This window comes from Pristis pectinata, chromosome 22 (genome assembly GCF_009764475.1).
Source record: "Pristis pectinata isolate sPriPec2 chromosome 22, sPriPec2.1.pri, whole genome shotgun sequence".
NCBI classification, from domain to species: Eukaryota; Metazoa; Chordata; class Chondrichthyes; order Rhinopristiformes; family Pristidae; genus Pristis; species Pristis pectinata.
In genome coordinates this window covers 37,092,722-37,107,339 of record NC_067426.1, presented here as the reverse complement: position 1 = coordinate 37,107,339, position 14,618 = coordinate 37,092,722, and the positions used below count along the sequence as shown (strand labels likewise).

Sequence of the window (14,618 nt, the reverse complement as noted above, 5' to 3'; positions counted from 1 at the left end):
ATGAAAGATCTTCAACTCAACAGGTCATCCCTCTGTAATCTTCTACCAATGTTACCTGACCCAAGCTTCCCCCAGCAGCCTCTGCTGTTATTCCAGTATTGAGAGAATGCTGCATCATCATTGCAAATCACCTTGCAGCTCAAGTGAAAATATACCAAGAGTAGTCAGGCCAACACTGCATGAAAATCTATATTAATAATAAAAATGATAATAATAATAATGTTTTTAAGCTTACCCAAGAGATTTGAAGATTCTAGGGATTTCTTCCTCAAACTTTGAATCAGGTAGTTCATAAGATGGATCAATCAAGTTGTACACAAAGGAGAAAATCTTCAGAAATTCCTTAGATGTGGGCGACTGCAAACTCTTTACCGAAATAGATTGTGGATAACTATTGTCCCCTAGAAACTTGAACATTTAGTTTTTGTTTTAATTTCCCAAATCAGAAACAAACATTCAATAATCCCAACCACCATGTACTACTTTTCCTCAATTGTCCTCATTGCACACTGTTGTTCTGGTGTTATCCGTAAAAACCGGGCTGCCAATAAACCATTGTTAAAGTGCATTACTCGAGAAAAAAAATATTTTTCAACACAGAACAGTACAACACAGGAACAGGCTCATCAGCCCACGATGTTGTGCTGAAATAATTAAACCAGTCATTAAATGTCTAACTAAACAAATCCCTTCTGCCAACACAATATCCATATCCCTCCATTCTCTGCACATTCATGTGCTTATCTAACAGCCTCTTAAACACCTCTATCATATTTGCCTCCAGTACCACCCCGGCAGCACATTCCAGGGACCCACCACTGTGTAAAAAAACCAGACCCACACATCTCCTTTGAACTTACTCCCTCTTACCTTCAATGAATGCCCTCTAGTATTAGACATTTCGACCCTGGGAAAGGATACCAGCTGTCTATTTACGTCCCTCATAATCTTAAACTTCTATCAGGTCTCCCCTCAGCCTCCGCCACTCCAGAGAAAACAACCCAAGTTTATCCAACCTCTTCTTATAGCACATACTCTCTAATCCAGGTAGCATCCTGGTAAACCTCTTCTGCACCCTCTCCATGGCCTCCACCTCCTTCCTATAATGGGGCAACCAGAATTGAATGCAATACTCAGGATGCAACCTAACCAGTTTTATAAAGCTGCAACGTAACTTCCCAACTCTTGAACTCAATGTCTCAACTAATAAAGGCAAGCATGCCATATGCCTTCTTTACCACCCTATCAACCTGTGCAGCCACTTTCAGGGAGCTATGGAGTTGGACAAGACCCTTCTGTACTTCACTGTTAAGGGTCCCGCCATTAACTGTCTACTGTCCCTTTACATTTGATCTCCCAAAGTGCAACACCTCATGCTTGGCCAGATTAAACTCCATCTGCCATTTCTCCACCAATATGTACAATTGATTACCCTGCATCCTTTGGCAATCACCTATACTATCCACAACACCACCAATCTTTGTATCTTCTGCAAACTTCCTATCCTACCCATCCACATTTTTGTCCAAGTCATTTATATATATCATAAACAGCAGATTTCCCAGTACGGATCCCTGCAGAACAGTACTAGTTACGGACCTCCAACCAGAATAAGTTGCGTCGACCACTACCCTCTCTGTAATATGGGCAAGCCAATTCTGAATCCAAATGGCCAAGTCACAGTGGATCCTATGCATCTTAAAAACTGGGGGAGGTTAAGGTGATTGGGACTTTGGAGTGCAGGAAAATGAGAATATTATGGAGGTGTTATAAATCATAAGGGGCATAGATACAGAAAATGCACACAGAATCAAGAACTGGAGGCCGTAGGTTTTATGAGAGATTAGAGATTTAGACCTGAGGGGCAACTTTTTCTACTTTTTGGTGGGTATGTGGAATGAGCTGCCAGAGGAATTGGCAAGTACAATAACAATATTTAAAAGACTCTTGGACAGGTATGTGGATAGGAAAGGTTTAGAGGGATACAGGCCAAACACTGGTAAATGGGACCAGCTTAGATGGGACTTTGGTTGGCATGGACCAGTTGGGCCAAAGGGCCTGTTTCCGTGCTATATGACTTTGTGACTCTCCTTATAGCTAATACCCTCTAATCCAGGCAGCATCCTGGTAAATCTTTTGCACTCTCTCCAAAGCCCCCACATCCTTCTGTACGCAAAGTGTAGCCTAACCAAAGTATTTTACAACTGCATCACAACTTCCTAACTCTTATACTCTGTGCCCCTAGCGATGAAGACAAGCATGCCTGACACCTTCTTTACCACTGTATCTACTTGTGTTGCCACTTTCAGGGAGGTGTGGACTGGGACGCCAAGATCCCTCTGTACATCAATGTTGTTCAGGTTCCTGCCATTAACTGTATACTTTTCCCCTTATTCGACCTCCCAAAGTGCAATTTCTCACACTTACCTGGATAAAACTCCATCTGCCATTTCTCTGCCCATAACTGCAAGTGATCTGTATGACCAACCTCCTGTGTAATATTTATCAAAAGCCTTCTGAAGACATAAATACAACATATTCAGTCCCTCAACAACTCCACTAGTCGTATCCTCTGAAAGTCCATAGATTCATCAGATATGATGTCCCTTTTATAAATCCTCACTAAGTCTACTTGATCCTTTTTTATTTTCCTCTAGGTGTTCTGTATTATAGATAGCAGCATTTTCTCCAACTACAGGCCAGAACTTCTTTGTTTTCTGTCCCCCTCCTTATATGAATAATGAGATAACACGCACCAGCTGCAGGAACCATTCCAAAATCTATAGAATTTTGAAAGATCACAACCAATACATAGTCTGTTACTATAGCCATCGCTTTCAGAACTTTAGGATGAAGATCAAGTCTTTGGGCCTTTTCAGTATTCAGCTCACCAACCTCCCTTGATGACAATATCAAATTGATGACATTTTCAACCACTGTCGTAGAGTTATACAGCATGGAAACAGGCCCTTCTGCCCAACTCGTCCATGCCTACCAAGATGTGAGCTAGTTTGAGCCGAGCTAGTGCCATTTGCCTACATTTGGCCTTTATCCCTCTAAACCTTTCCTGTACATATACCAATCTAAGTGTCTTTTAAGCACTAATTGTACTCACCTCTACAGCTTCTTCAGGCAGCTCGTTTCACATACCCACCACCCTCTGTGTAAAGAAGTTTTCCCTCATGTCCCTTTTAAATCTCTCCCCTCTCACCTTAAACCTCTGCCCTCTAGATTAGACTCCCCTACCCTGGGAAAAAAAACCTGACAATCCACATTATCTCTGCCCCCATGATTTTATACATCTCTTCAGCCTCCTACACTTGGGAAAAAAATCCCAAATTATCATAGAACCATAGAACAATATAGCACAATACAGGTCCTTCGGCCCACCATGTTGTGCCGACTTTCACACAACACCCAAGACTATCTAACCCCTTCCTCCCACATATCCCTCTAACTTAGATTCCTCCATATGCTTATCTAACAATCTCTTGAACTTGTCCAATGTATCAGCCTCCACCAGGCAGCGCATTCCATGCACCAAACACTCTGGGTGAAAAACCTCCCTTTGACATCACCCTTGAACTTCCCACCCAATACCTTAAAGCCATGTCCTCTTGTTTTGAGCATTGGCGCACTGGGAAAGAGGTGCTGGCTGTCCACTCTATTTATTCCTCTCAATATCTTGTATACCTCTATCATGTCTCCCCTCATCCTCCTCCTCTCCAATGAGAACAGCCCTAGCTCCTTCAGTCTCTCCTCATAATCCATACTCTCTAATCCAGGCAACATCCTGGTAAATCTCCTCTGCACCCTTTCCAACACCTCCACATCCTTCCTATAATGAGGCGACCAGAACTGGACACAGTACTCCAGGTGTGGCCTAACCAGTTTTGTAAAGCTGTGTAGTGGCTGCTACCGCTATGTGAAAGCAAGACACAGTTGATGGACTGCAGAACAAAACTGATTTATTTTCCCACCTTGCGCTGGCCTTTTAAGAGGAATGGTTCCCACCCACCAAAAACGGAAATGACGTATGCGCTACGTCATCAAACTTTTCCCACGTGCGGTTCTCCCCGTCACTCGGGGAAGACAAAGGACCAACGCCATCTTGGGCCTCGCCGCTCCGACGGCGCGTGACCTGACCGCCGAGCCGGTTCACTTGCTCGGACGGTGAGTCGCTACACAACCTCCCCCCCACCCCAGAACCGGCGATACAGTCCCCAAGGTTCGTGGGCTGTGCTAGCAGTTGCTTAGGAGGTCGGCCTCTGCGTCGCAGTGCTGGGACTTCGACCGGTTGTTGTAGATCTAAATGGGCCAGTTTGAGGCGGTCTGTCATGAAGACCTGTTCCTTGCCCCCAATGTCCAAAATAAAGGTGGACCCATTATTCCTGATGACCCGAAACGGCCCCTCGTATGGTCGTTGCAATGGTGCCCGGGGTGTGCCCCTGCAAACGAAAAAGAACTTACAGTCTTGTAGTTCCTTGGGCTCACAGGATGGGGCTTGACCATGCCGCGAAGTGGGAATCGATGCCAAGCTCTCACGCAGTCTTTCCAGGACTGCTGTGGGGTGTTCCTCTTGGCCCCAAAGGGCGGGTATGAAATCCCCTGGGACGACCAGGGGCGCACCGTACATGAGTTCAGCTGACGAAGCGTGGAGATCTTCCTTGGGGGCAGTGCGTATGCTGAGCAGGACCCAAGGCAGTTCATTGACCCAGTTAGGACCTTTCAGGCAGGCCATCAGGGCTGATTTCAGATGGCGGTGGAAATGTTCCACCAACCCATTTGACTGAGGGTGGTAGGCCATGGTGGTGTGCAGCTGCGTCCCTAGCATGTTCACTAATGCAGACCAGAGGCTGGAGGTAAATTGGGTGCCCCTGTCTGAAGTGATGTGGGCTGGAACACCAAAACGCAAGATCCAAGTTGTGAGCAGCGCCCGGGCGCAGGAATCAGTCGTGATGTTGGATAGGGGGGTTGCCTCTAGCCACCTTGTGAACCGGTTTTCGATGGTAAGGAGGTACCAGGCCCCTCTTGAAACTGGCAGAGGACCAACGAGGTTAACGTGGATGTGGTCGAACCTTCTACAGGTAGGCTCGAACTGCTGTGGCAGGACCTTGGTGTGCCGTTGGATTTTTGATGTCTGGCAGTGCAGACAAGTCCTGGCCCACTCACTGACCTGTTTGCATAGGCCATGCCAGACGAACTTGCTGGCGACCAGTCGAACAGTTGATCTGATGGACGGGTGCGCCAACCCGTGTACCGAGTCAAAAATGTGTTTCCGCCAGGCTGCAGGAACTATAGGGCAGGGTTGACCTGTTGCAATGTCGCAAAGGAGGGTCTGCTGACCTGGATCGACTAAAAAATCTTGGAGCTGCAGGCCCGAGACTGCGGTTCTGTAGCTGGGCAGCTCGTCATCAGCTTGCTGTGCAGTCAACACCCAGGGACAGGCTGTGGATGGTGGGTCTGGAAAGCGCGTCAGCAACGACATTGTCCTTTCCAGAAACATGTTGGATATCCGTTGTGAATTCGGAAATGTAGGACAAATGTTGCTGCTGACGAGCTGACCAGGGATCAGAGACCTTGGAGAAGGCAAAGGACAATGGTCAGTGAAAGCGGTGAAAGGCCTGCCTTCTAAAAAGTACCGGAAATGCCGGACCACCAGGTACAGCGCTAGAAATTCCTGCTCAGAAGTGCTGTATTTTAGTTTGGGTGGTCTAAGGTGCCTGCTGAAAAATGCCAAGGGTTGCCAACGGCCTTCGATTAGTTGTTCCAGTACTCCACGTTGGATGCGTCCACCGTGAGGGCGGTTGGGACGTCTGTCCTAGGGTGTACCAGCATCTGCCAGGGTGTCCTTGGCCTTAACGGAGGCAGCTGCAGCCTTGTCGTTCCAGGCGATGTCCTTGCCCTTGCCAGACATCAGCAAGAACAAAGGGCGCATGATACAGGCTGCTGCAGGGATGAACCAATGGTAAAAGTTGACCATTCCCAGGAATTCCTGCAGGCCTTTGACCATGTTGGGACGGGCAAAATGGCGGATAGCGTCTACCTTGGCGGGTAGGGGTGTTGCTCCTTCGCTGGTGATTCTGTGGCCGAGGAAATTGATAGAGTCAAGTCCGAATTGGCACTTGACCAGGTTGATAGTGAGGCCGAAATCACGGAGACGGGAGTACAGTTGGCGGAGGTGGGAAAGGTGTTCTTGGCAGTCATGGCTGGCGATCAGTATGTCATCTAAGTAAATGAACACGAAGTCCAGGTCTCGGCCTACTGCGTCCATCAGCCGCTGGAAGGTCTGCGCGGCGTTCTTAAGGCCAAACAGCCTTCGAAGGAATTGGAAGAGGCCGAATGGAGTGATAAGCGCAGTTTTGGGGAAGTCGTCAGGGTGGACTGGGATTTGGTGGTATCCCCGGACGAGGTCCACCTTGGAGAAGATGCAGGCCCCGTGTAGATTCGCCGCGAAGTCCTGGATTGAGGGAGGGGGTAGCGGTCCAGGGTGGTGGCGTCATTCAGCCTGCGGTAGTCGCTGCAGGGCCTCCACCTGCCGGTGGCTTTGGGGACCATGTTCAGGGGGGAGGCCCAGGGGCTGTCTGACCTGCGAGCAATCGCCAGCTCCTCCATGCAGCAGAACTCTTCCTTTGCCAGGCGGAGCTTGTCTGGAGGTAGTCATTGTGCTCAGGCATGAAGGGGTGGCCCTGTGGTAATGATGTGGGGCTGCACCTCATGTTTTGGCATCGAATTTGTAAACTGAGGTACCAAAACCAATGGGAACTCAGCTAGGAGCTTGGTGAACTCATTGCCAGACAGGGAAATGCAGTTCAGGCGCGGGGCTGGTAGGTTGGCTTCTCCAAGGGGGTAGGTTTGGAAAGTTCTGGAGTGCACTAGCCGCTTCCCTCGCAGGTCGACTAACAGGCTGTGGGCCTGAAGGAAATCGGCTCCCAGGAGTGGCCGGGAGACGGTGGCAAGGGTAAAGTTCCAGGTAAAACGGCTGTTGCCGAATTGCAATTGAACTGTACGGGTACCGAAAGTCCGTATCGTTGTGCTGTTTGCAGCATTGAGTACAGGACCTTGTTGCCTGTTACGAGTGTCGCGGTCGGTCAGGGGCAAAATACTGACCTCTGCTCCAGTATCGACGAGGAAATGACGCCCGGACTGCTTGTCCCGAACGAATAGGAGGCTGTGTTGGTGGCCAGCCATCGCAGCCATCAGCAGCAGCTGGCCCTGGCATTTCCCTGAAACTTGCAGGGTGGGCGGCATCGACGGGCCTCCGCGCCCCACCTCTTGATGGTAGAAACACAGCTGGTTGCCAGTGTCGTCGTCGTCTGTGTTTCTGGGGTGTGGTCACTCGGTTGCTGGGACTGGTTTAGGTAGGCGTTGGGCTCGCGGCCTGGCGATCTGGCCGACGGACAACCCGCTCTCGCGTTTGGCCTTCCAGAGGACATCTGCCTGGGCAGCTACCTCACATGGGTTGCTGAAATTGGCATCAGCCAACAGCAGGTGAATGTCATCGGGTAGTTGTTCGAGGAAGGCCTGTTCGAAAATTAGGCAGGGCTTGTGTCCCTCAGTCAAGGCCAGCATCTCGTTCATTAGGGTGGATGGGGATCTGTCCCTCAGGCCGTCGAGATGAAGCAGGCAGGTGGCGCGCTTGCGACGGGAGAGGCCGAAGGTCCAAATAAGAAGGTCTTTGAAAGCCAGGTACTTATCCTCCTCCGGACGGGACTGGATAAAGTCTCTGACCTGGGCGGCTGTCTCCTGGTCCAGAGAGCTGACCACTTGGTAGTACTTTGTGGAGTCAGAGGTGATTTGTCGAAGTTGGAATTGTGCTTCAGCCTGGTCGAACCAGACGCTGGGCTGAAGCATCCAAAAGGTGGGCAGCTTGAGTGCCACTGCGTTGTCGTCCATTGTCTGGGTCCAAAATCCGTTTGGACTGTCGGGGTCACTAATGTAGCGGCTGCTACCGCGATGTGAAAGCAAGACACTAGTCAATGGGCTGCAGAACAAAACTGATTTATTTTCCCGCCTTGCGTGGGCCTTTTAAGAGGAATGGTTCCCGCCCACTGAAAATGGAAATGATGTATGCGCTACGTCAAACTTTTCCCGCATGCGGTTCTCCCCGTCGCTCAGCGAAGACGGAAGTCCAACGTCATCTTGGGCCTTGCTGCTCCGACGACGCACGATCCGACCGCCAAGCCAGTTCGCTTGCTTGGACAGCAAGTCGCTACAGCTGCATCATCACTTCGCGGCTCTTAAACTCGATCCCCCGACTTATGAAAGTTAACATCCCATAAGCTTTCTTAACTACCCTATCCACCTGAGGGGCAACTTTCAGTGATCTGTGGATACGAACCCCCAGATCCCTCTGCTCCTCTACACTGCCCAGAATCCTGCCATTTACCTTGTACTCTGCCTTGGAGTTTGTCCTTCCAAAGTGTACCACCTCACACTTCTCTGGATTGAACGCCAGAGTTCACCTTGTTTACCAAACTCTCCTGTCCCAGTAACATCCTCATGAATCTTTTCTGCACTCATTCCAGCTTAGTGACATCCTTCCTAAAGCTGGACAACCAGAACTGTGCACTATATTCCAAGTGTGCACTCACCAACATGTACAGTTGTAACATGATGTGGTAACATCCCAACTCCTGTAGTCAAAGCCCTGACCAATGAAGGCAAGTGTGCCAAGTACCACCTTCACCACCCTGTCTACCTATGTAGCCACTTTCAGGGAACTATGTACCTGTATCCCTAGGTCTCTGTTCCACCACACTCTCCAGAGCCCTACAAATAACTGTGCAAGTCCTGCCCTGGTTTAACTTACAAAAATGCAACATCTCCCAATGTATATGAAGAACAGATCGGGGCCACAGATTGATCCTTGGAAGAAGTACTACTGCAGGACAGGAAGTTAGTGCAGGTGTGTTCCTTCCCTGGAGCATCAAATATACCACTTATCCGTTTTGGATTACCAGGTGATATCATTAAATTTAATTCTGCTGACTAAATATTGAGCAGCATGGATACCTCCTGACCCAAAACATTTTCACCACTTTGGGAATGTCTAGTGCCATTAAACCAAAGAGTTAGCTCAAAATTTATGCTGTACAAAATTACACTGTGTTACATGTTAAAATACCTCACAAAGTTGCCGAATACATTGCTGTACAAAGGCCTTATCATGAAGTGGTCTGGGATCTTTTATTTTCTCCGTGCCTCCACAGGCACCGTATAAATCTGTAGAAAATGTTCCAATGCTGCTTGTCCTAGAGCAAAAACAATGAAGTTTTACGATAAACAAAACCAATGGCTAAATATACAAAGACAGTAATTTCTGAATGAGTTTAACAAAAGCACTTTTTAAGTGTACTGAGAACTATCACACACTTAAGGCAATTTATGGTATTTAGAAACTAAAATACATTAACTATAAACTTCAAATGCACTAGCTGCATTCAAATCAATGGACCTCCAAAACTGATGCCCTGCTTGAAGTATTTTAATTCGGGGTGTTGGGAGACAACAAGAAAAAGCTGAAGTAGATGGAAAATATCAATTTTGAAATACTTAGTTACATTTTAAAACAAATACAAAATTCACCTTAACTGCAGAGATTCACTGCATTTGGTTTGTATTTTAATTAGTCTAAGACTGCAGAATGGAAAATGGAACCAAGAATAGTAGGATCAGTATTGGAGCTCAGGAAACATGTATCCACTTGCCTACACTTGTGCCTTGATGCGTCTTGTGGTACCAAATGACTCAAGAATGTTATACACTGCTCTCAGCTGGTAGAGTGCTTTTGAGGTGATCAGAAGCCATGCAGATGGCCTGAAGGCTGGACCTGGATCTGAAGGGTCTCTGACCTGGAGTGTTAACTTGATTTCTCTTCCCATGGATATGGCCTGCTGTGTGCTTCCAGCATTTTCTGTTTTACACTTGGTTTTTCCAGGTATAGTAACTGAAGGCTATTCTCGAGAGTTGGAGCCTAGTCAGTATCAACACGAACAACATCAGCCAAGAGAACAAAGGTATCTGCAAGTATGAAACCCAGAACTAGAACAAAACCCCAGCTATGTCCCAAACAGTGTTTTATAAAGGTAGGCTTGAAATCAGCCGATTTTTCCAGGAACTTTATTTCTGTGGAATATATACCTAAAAGGACAAAAGAAATATTCTGTTTTTTTTTAAATGTTAGAACGTAGTACAATGTAGACAATGCTAGGTTTGCAAAAGTAACTGACAATTCAAGTTCCATCAAAGAACCTCAGAATGGTTGCTGCACAGGAGGTCATTCAGCTCAGAGACCACACCAGCTAGTCTCCCTCCCCCACCACATCCTCAGCCCTGCAAATTTGTTCCTGACAGCTGCTTATCCAACTCCATTTTTGACATCACCACCACCTCTGGCCCTGCACACCTTAAACATACGCTGTATAGAAACAATTTTCTCCCATCGCTTTTTTTTGGCAAGTACCTTTGTTTTATGTTCCTCGTTCTTGACCTTTCTTCCAAAGTGAACAGTTTCTCTCTACCTATTCCATCTACACGCTTCATGCTTTAAAATACGCTCCCCCCCCCCCAGTCAGGTATCCACGTAGCCACCTCTATCCCAAGGAAAACAACCACAGTTTCTCCAGTCTGTCCATATAAATAAATTCCCTGGAATCATTTTAGTAAATCCCTTCTGTCTTCACATTGTTCTAGACCACAGAGCAGTACAGCACAGGAACAGGCTCTTCAGCCCACCACGTTGTGCCGAGCTAATTAACGGTCTAACTGAACTAAACCCTTCTGCGTACACAAGTCCATATTCCTCCATTCTCTGCATATTCATGTGCCTATCTAAGGGCCTCTTAAACGCTTTTATCATCTCTGCCTCCTCCAGTACCGCTCCTGGCAGCACATTCCAGGCACCCACCACTCTGTAAAACAAAACTTGCCCCACACATCTCCTTTGAACTTTCATCTCAGCTCAAATGCACGCCCTCTAGAGTTACAGAGGCAAAAAAATTCTGCAGATGCTGGAATCTGGAGCAACACACAAAAAGTGCTGGAAGAGCTCAGCAGGTCAGGCAGCATCCATGGAGGGAGATAAACAGTCGACGTTTCAGGCAGAGACCCATCATCAGGACTGGAAAGGAAGAGGGCAGAAGCCGAAACAAGGTGGTGGGGGGGAGGGGGAGGAGCAGGAGCACACACAGGCAGGGGATATGTGAATTCAGGTGATAGGCGAGTCCAGGTGAGGGGGTGGGGGTGGGGGGGGGCGAAGGTAGGTAGGTGGGGGAGGGGGAGAAGATGTAATAATTTGAGAGATGATAGGTAGAAGAAGCAAAGGGCTGAAGGAGGAGGAATCCGGTAGGAGAGGGCAGTGGACCATGGAATAAAGCACCTCCTTACCCATAACCCTTACCTGCATCTCCTCCACTTCCTGCATGTCTGCCCCCTCCCTCCGCTGACATAACAAGGACAGGATTCCCCTGGTCCTCACCTACCATCCCACGAGCCTCCGTATCCAACACATCATTCTCTGCAACTTCCACCACCTCCGACGGGACCATACCATCAGGCACATCTTCCTTTCACCCCCTCTCTCTGCTTTCTGCAGGGACCGCTTACTCTGAAACTCCTTATCAACTTGTCCTTCCCCACTGATAACCCCACCCCTCCTGGCACTTATCCCTGCAACCGCACCAAGTGCTACACCTGTCCCTACACCACCCCCCTCACCACCATTCAGGGTCCCAGACAATCCTTCCAGGTGAGGCAGCGCTTCACCTGCGAATCCGAGGGTGTCATTTATTGCATCTGGTGCGGCCTCCCATACATCGGTGAGACTCGATGCAGATTGGGTGATCGCTTCGTCGAGCACCTTTGCTCCAACCACTGCAACAGCCAGGACCTCCCAGTGACCACCCACTTCAATTCCACAACCCACTCCCATACTGACATGTCTATCCATGGCCTCCTGTCCTGCCACGTTGAGGCCAGATGCAGTTTGGAAGAACAACACCACATATTCTGTCTTGGTAGTCTCCAACCTGATGGCCTCAACGTCGATTCCTCTAACTTCCAGTAACCCCACCCCTTCCTTTTCTCCACCCGTGCCCCCCCCAACCCCTTATTCCTGTGTCTCCCTTCCCCCGCCCTGATGACCTGCCCATCTTCTCTCCTCCCCCATCCTTTATTCCATGGTCCACTGCCCTCTCCTACCGGATTCTTTCTTCTTCAGCCCTTTGTCTCTTTTATCTATCACCTCTCAGCTTATTACTTCTTCTCCCCCTCCCCCAACCATCTACCTTCACCCTCTCACCTCAACTCACCTATTATCTGAACTCACCTGCCCCCTGCCTGCATGTGCTCCTCTCCCCCTCCCCCACATTCTTATTCTGGCTTCTGCCCCCTTCCTTTCCAATCCTGATGAAGGGTCTCGATTCAAAACATCAGTTTATTTCCCTCTGTAGATGCTGCCTGACCTGCTGACTTCCTCTAGCACTTTTTGTGTGTTGCCCTCTAGTACTAGATGTTTCGACCTTGGGAAAAATATACCGCTGTCTACTCTATCTATACCTTTCGTAATCTTATATACTTCTATCAGGTCTCCCCTCAGCCTCCACTGCTCCAGAGAAGACAATCCACGTTTGTCCAACCTCTCCTTACAGCACATGCCTTCCAATCCAGGCAGTATCATGGTAAACCTCCTCTGCACCCTCTCCAAAGGCTCCACATCTTTCCTGCAATGGGGCGACCAGAATTGAAAGCATTACTCAGGATGTGGCCTAACCAGAGCTTTAAAGCTGCAACTTAAATTCTTGACTCTTGAACTCAATGCTTCGCCTAATAAGTATGCCATGCACCGGTTTTACCACCCTATCAACCTGTGCAGCCACTTTCAGGGAACTAAGGACTTGGACCCCAAGATCCCTCTGTACATCAACAATGTTAAGGGCCTTGCGATTAACTGTATACTGTCCCTTTACATTAGATCTCCCAAAGTGCAACACCTCACACTTGGCCAGATTAAACTCCATCTGCCATTTCTCTGCCCATATCTGCAAATGATCTATATCTCACTGTATCCTTTGACAATCTTCTACACAGTCCACAACATGGACTCAATGGACCAACTGGTTTCCTTCTTTGTCATAAATCTTGGTGATAAATCTTACCAGCATGCACATGCTACGTGTAAAATTTAATGCACAAATATAGCTCCAGAACTTACGGCAAGTCCCACGTCCTTCCCAAACTTGTCCCTTTCTGTGTCTTAAACACAAAGCATGCTTAACTTAATTAAAAACTGAAAATGCCAGAAATATTTATACAGCTGTACCCAGGGAGAAAGAAACAAAGTTAACACTTCACATTGATGGCCTTCATCAGAATGAGAAAAGGTTAGAAAATGACATGTATTAAGTTGTATGGTGGTTTGAGGAAGCAGCCAAATAAAGGGAATGTGATGGAATGTAGGCCAAGAGAAATGGTGGTGGCGCAGGCTGAGAGAGGGTCATGAAGGCTTGTTAATCACAGCCATTCTGACTGCAGGAAGCAAGTGACAAATGAGGACGGAGAAGGGAGAGAAATAAAAACAATGCTGGAACCATGAGATTCAGTTACTGGGAATGCGAAATAAAAGAATGTTGGAAATACTCAGCTGGCCAGGCAACACCTGTGGAGCAAATAGTTAACATCATAGATTGATGACAGTGCATCATAGCTTGCTAGTTCTGACATAGACCAGAAGGGCTGATTATCTGAGATTGCTGAATTCCACATTGAGAACTGGTGCTAGTCAGATGAGACGTTCTTCCTTGAACTTTTGGGCTTCTTAGGAACAGTGCAGGAGCAGACAGATTGGGTGTGGGACATGGTAGGCTCAGGATCACCCTTAGACTGAACTGTGTTCTGCCCAGCATTCACCAATTCTGCATTTGGTTTCTCCAATGTAAAGAGCACATGGTGAGCAGTAAAAGCAGTACAAAGTTAGAAATACAAGTGCTTTTTCTGTTTGGGTCCCTGAATAGTGGGAAAAGCAAAAAAAGACAGATGTTTCATCACCTGTGGTTACAGGGAAAGGTATCATGAGCAGGGGAGTCCAATGATGGTTGACAGAAGAGTGCACCGGGGGTCACAATGGGAACAGTCACTTAAGAATGCTGAAAGGAGTCTTCAAGCCTGGTGGGGACTGAGATTGAAGTTGACAGGAATTATGGTGGATAGAAGAATTGAGGCTGACAGGTTAAGGAGAGAACAAGTAGAATACTATCCTTGGTCTGGCTGGGAGAGGAAGGAGAGGACAGGAAATGAAATAAACACAGTTGAGAGCCCCAATGGTTTTGATGGGAGCAAATCCATGGTTAAAGATAAAGGAAGGCCTCTCAACAGCAGTGATGTGGAAGCTGTTGCATCAGAACCACAGAAACTAGAGAATAGAATGGAGTCCTGGCATGAAGCAGAATCAAAGAGATGTAATTAAGATAGCTGTGAGAGTTTATGGGTTTGACACAGTGATCTGCTCAGATGTTGACAAAAGGAAAAGTCAGAGGTGGACCATGTGAAAGCGAGAGGAAGAGTTTATGGGTTTGACACAGTGATCTGCTCAGATGTTGACAAAAGGAAAAGTCAGAGGT

General features: G+C 47.7%; 1 protein-coding gene across 1 annotated transcript in view; it reads right to left on the bottom strand.

Moving 5' to 3' along the window:
• Positions 1–231: 231 nt before the first annotated feature.
• LOC127581571 (kinetochore protein NDC80 homolog) overlaps positions 232–14,618 on the bottom strand; it is a 29,052-nt gene continuing 14,665 nt past the window's right edge. Inside the window, exons 4-5 of the mRNA XM_052036037.1 lie at positions 9,128–9,254; positions 232–408 (exon numbers count right to left, since the gene is read on the bottom strand). Of these exons, the coding sequence (XP_051891997.1) occupies positions 232–408; positions 9,128–9,254 (304 nt within the window). The remainder of the gene's footprint in view (positions 409–9,127; positions 9,255–14,618) is intronic.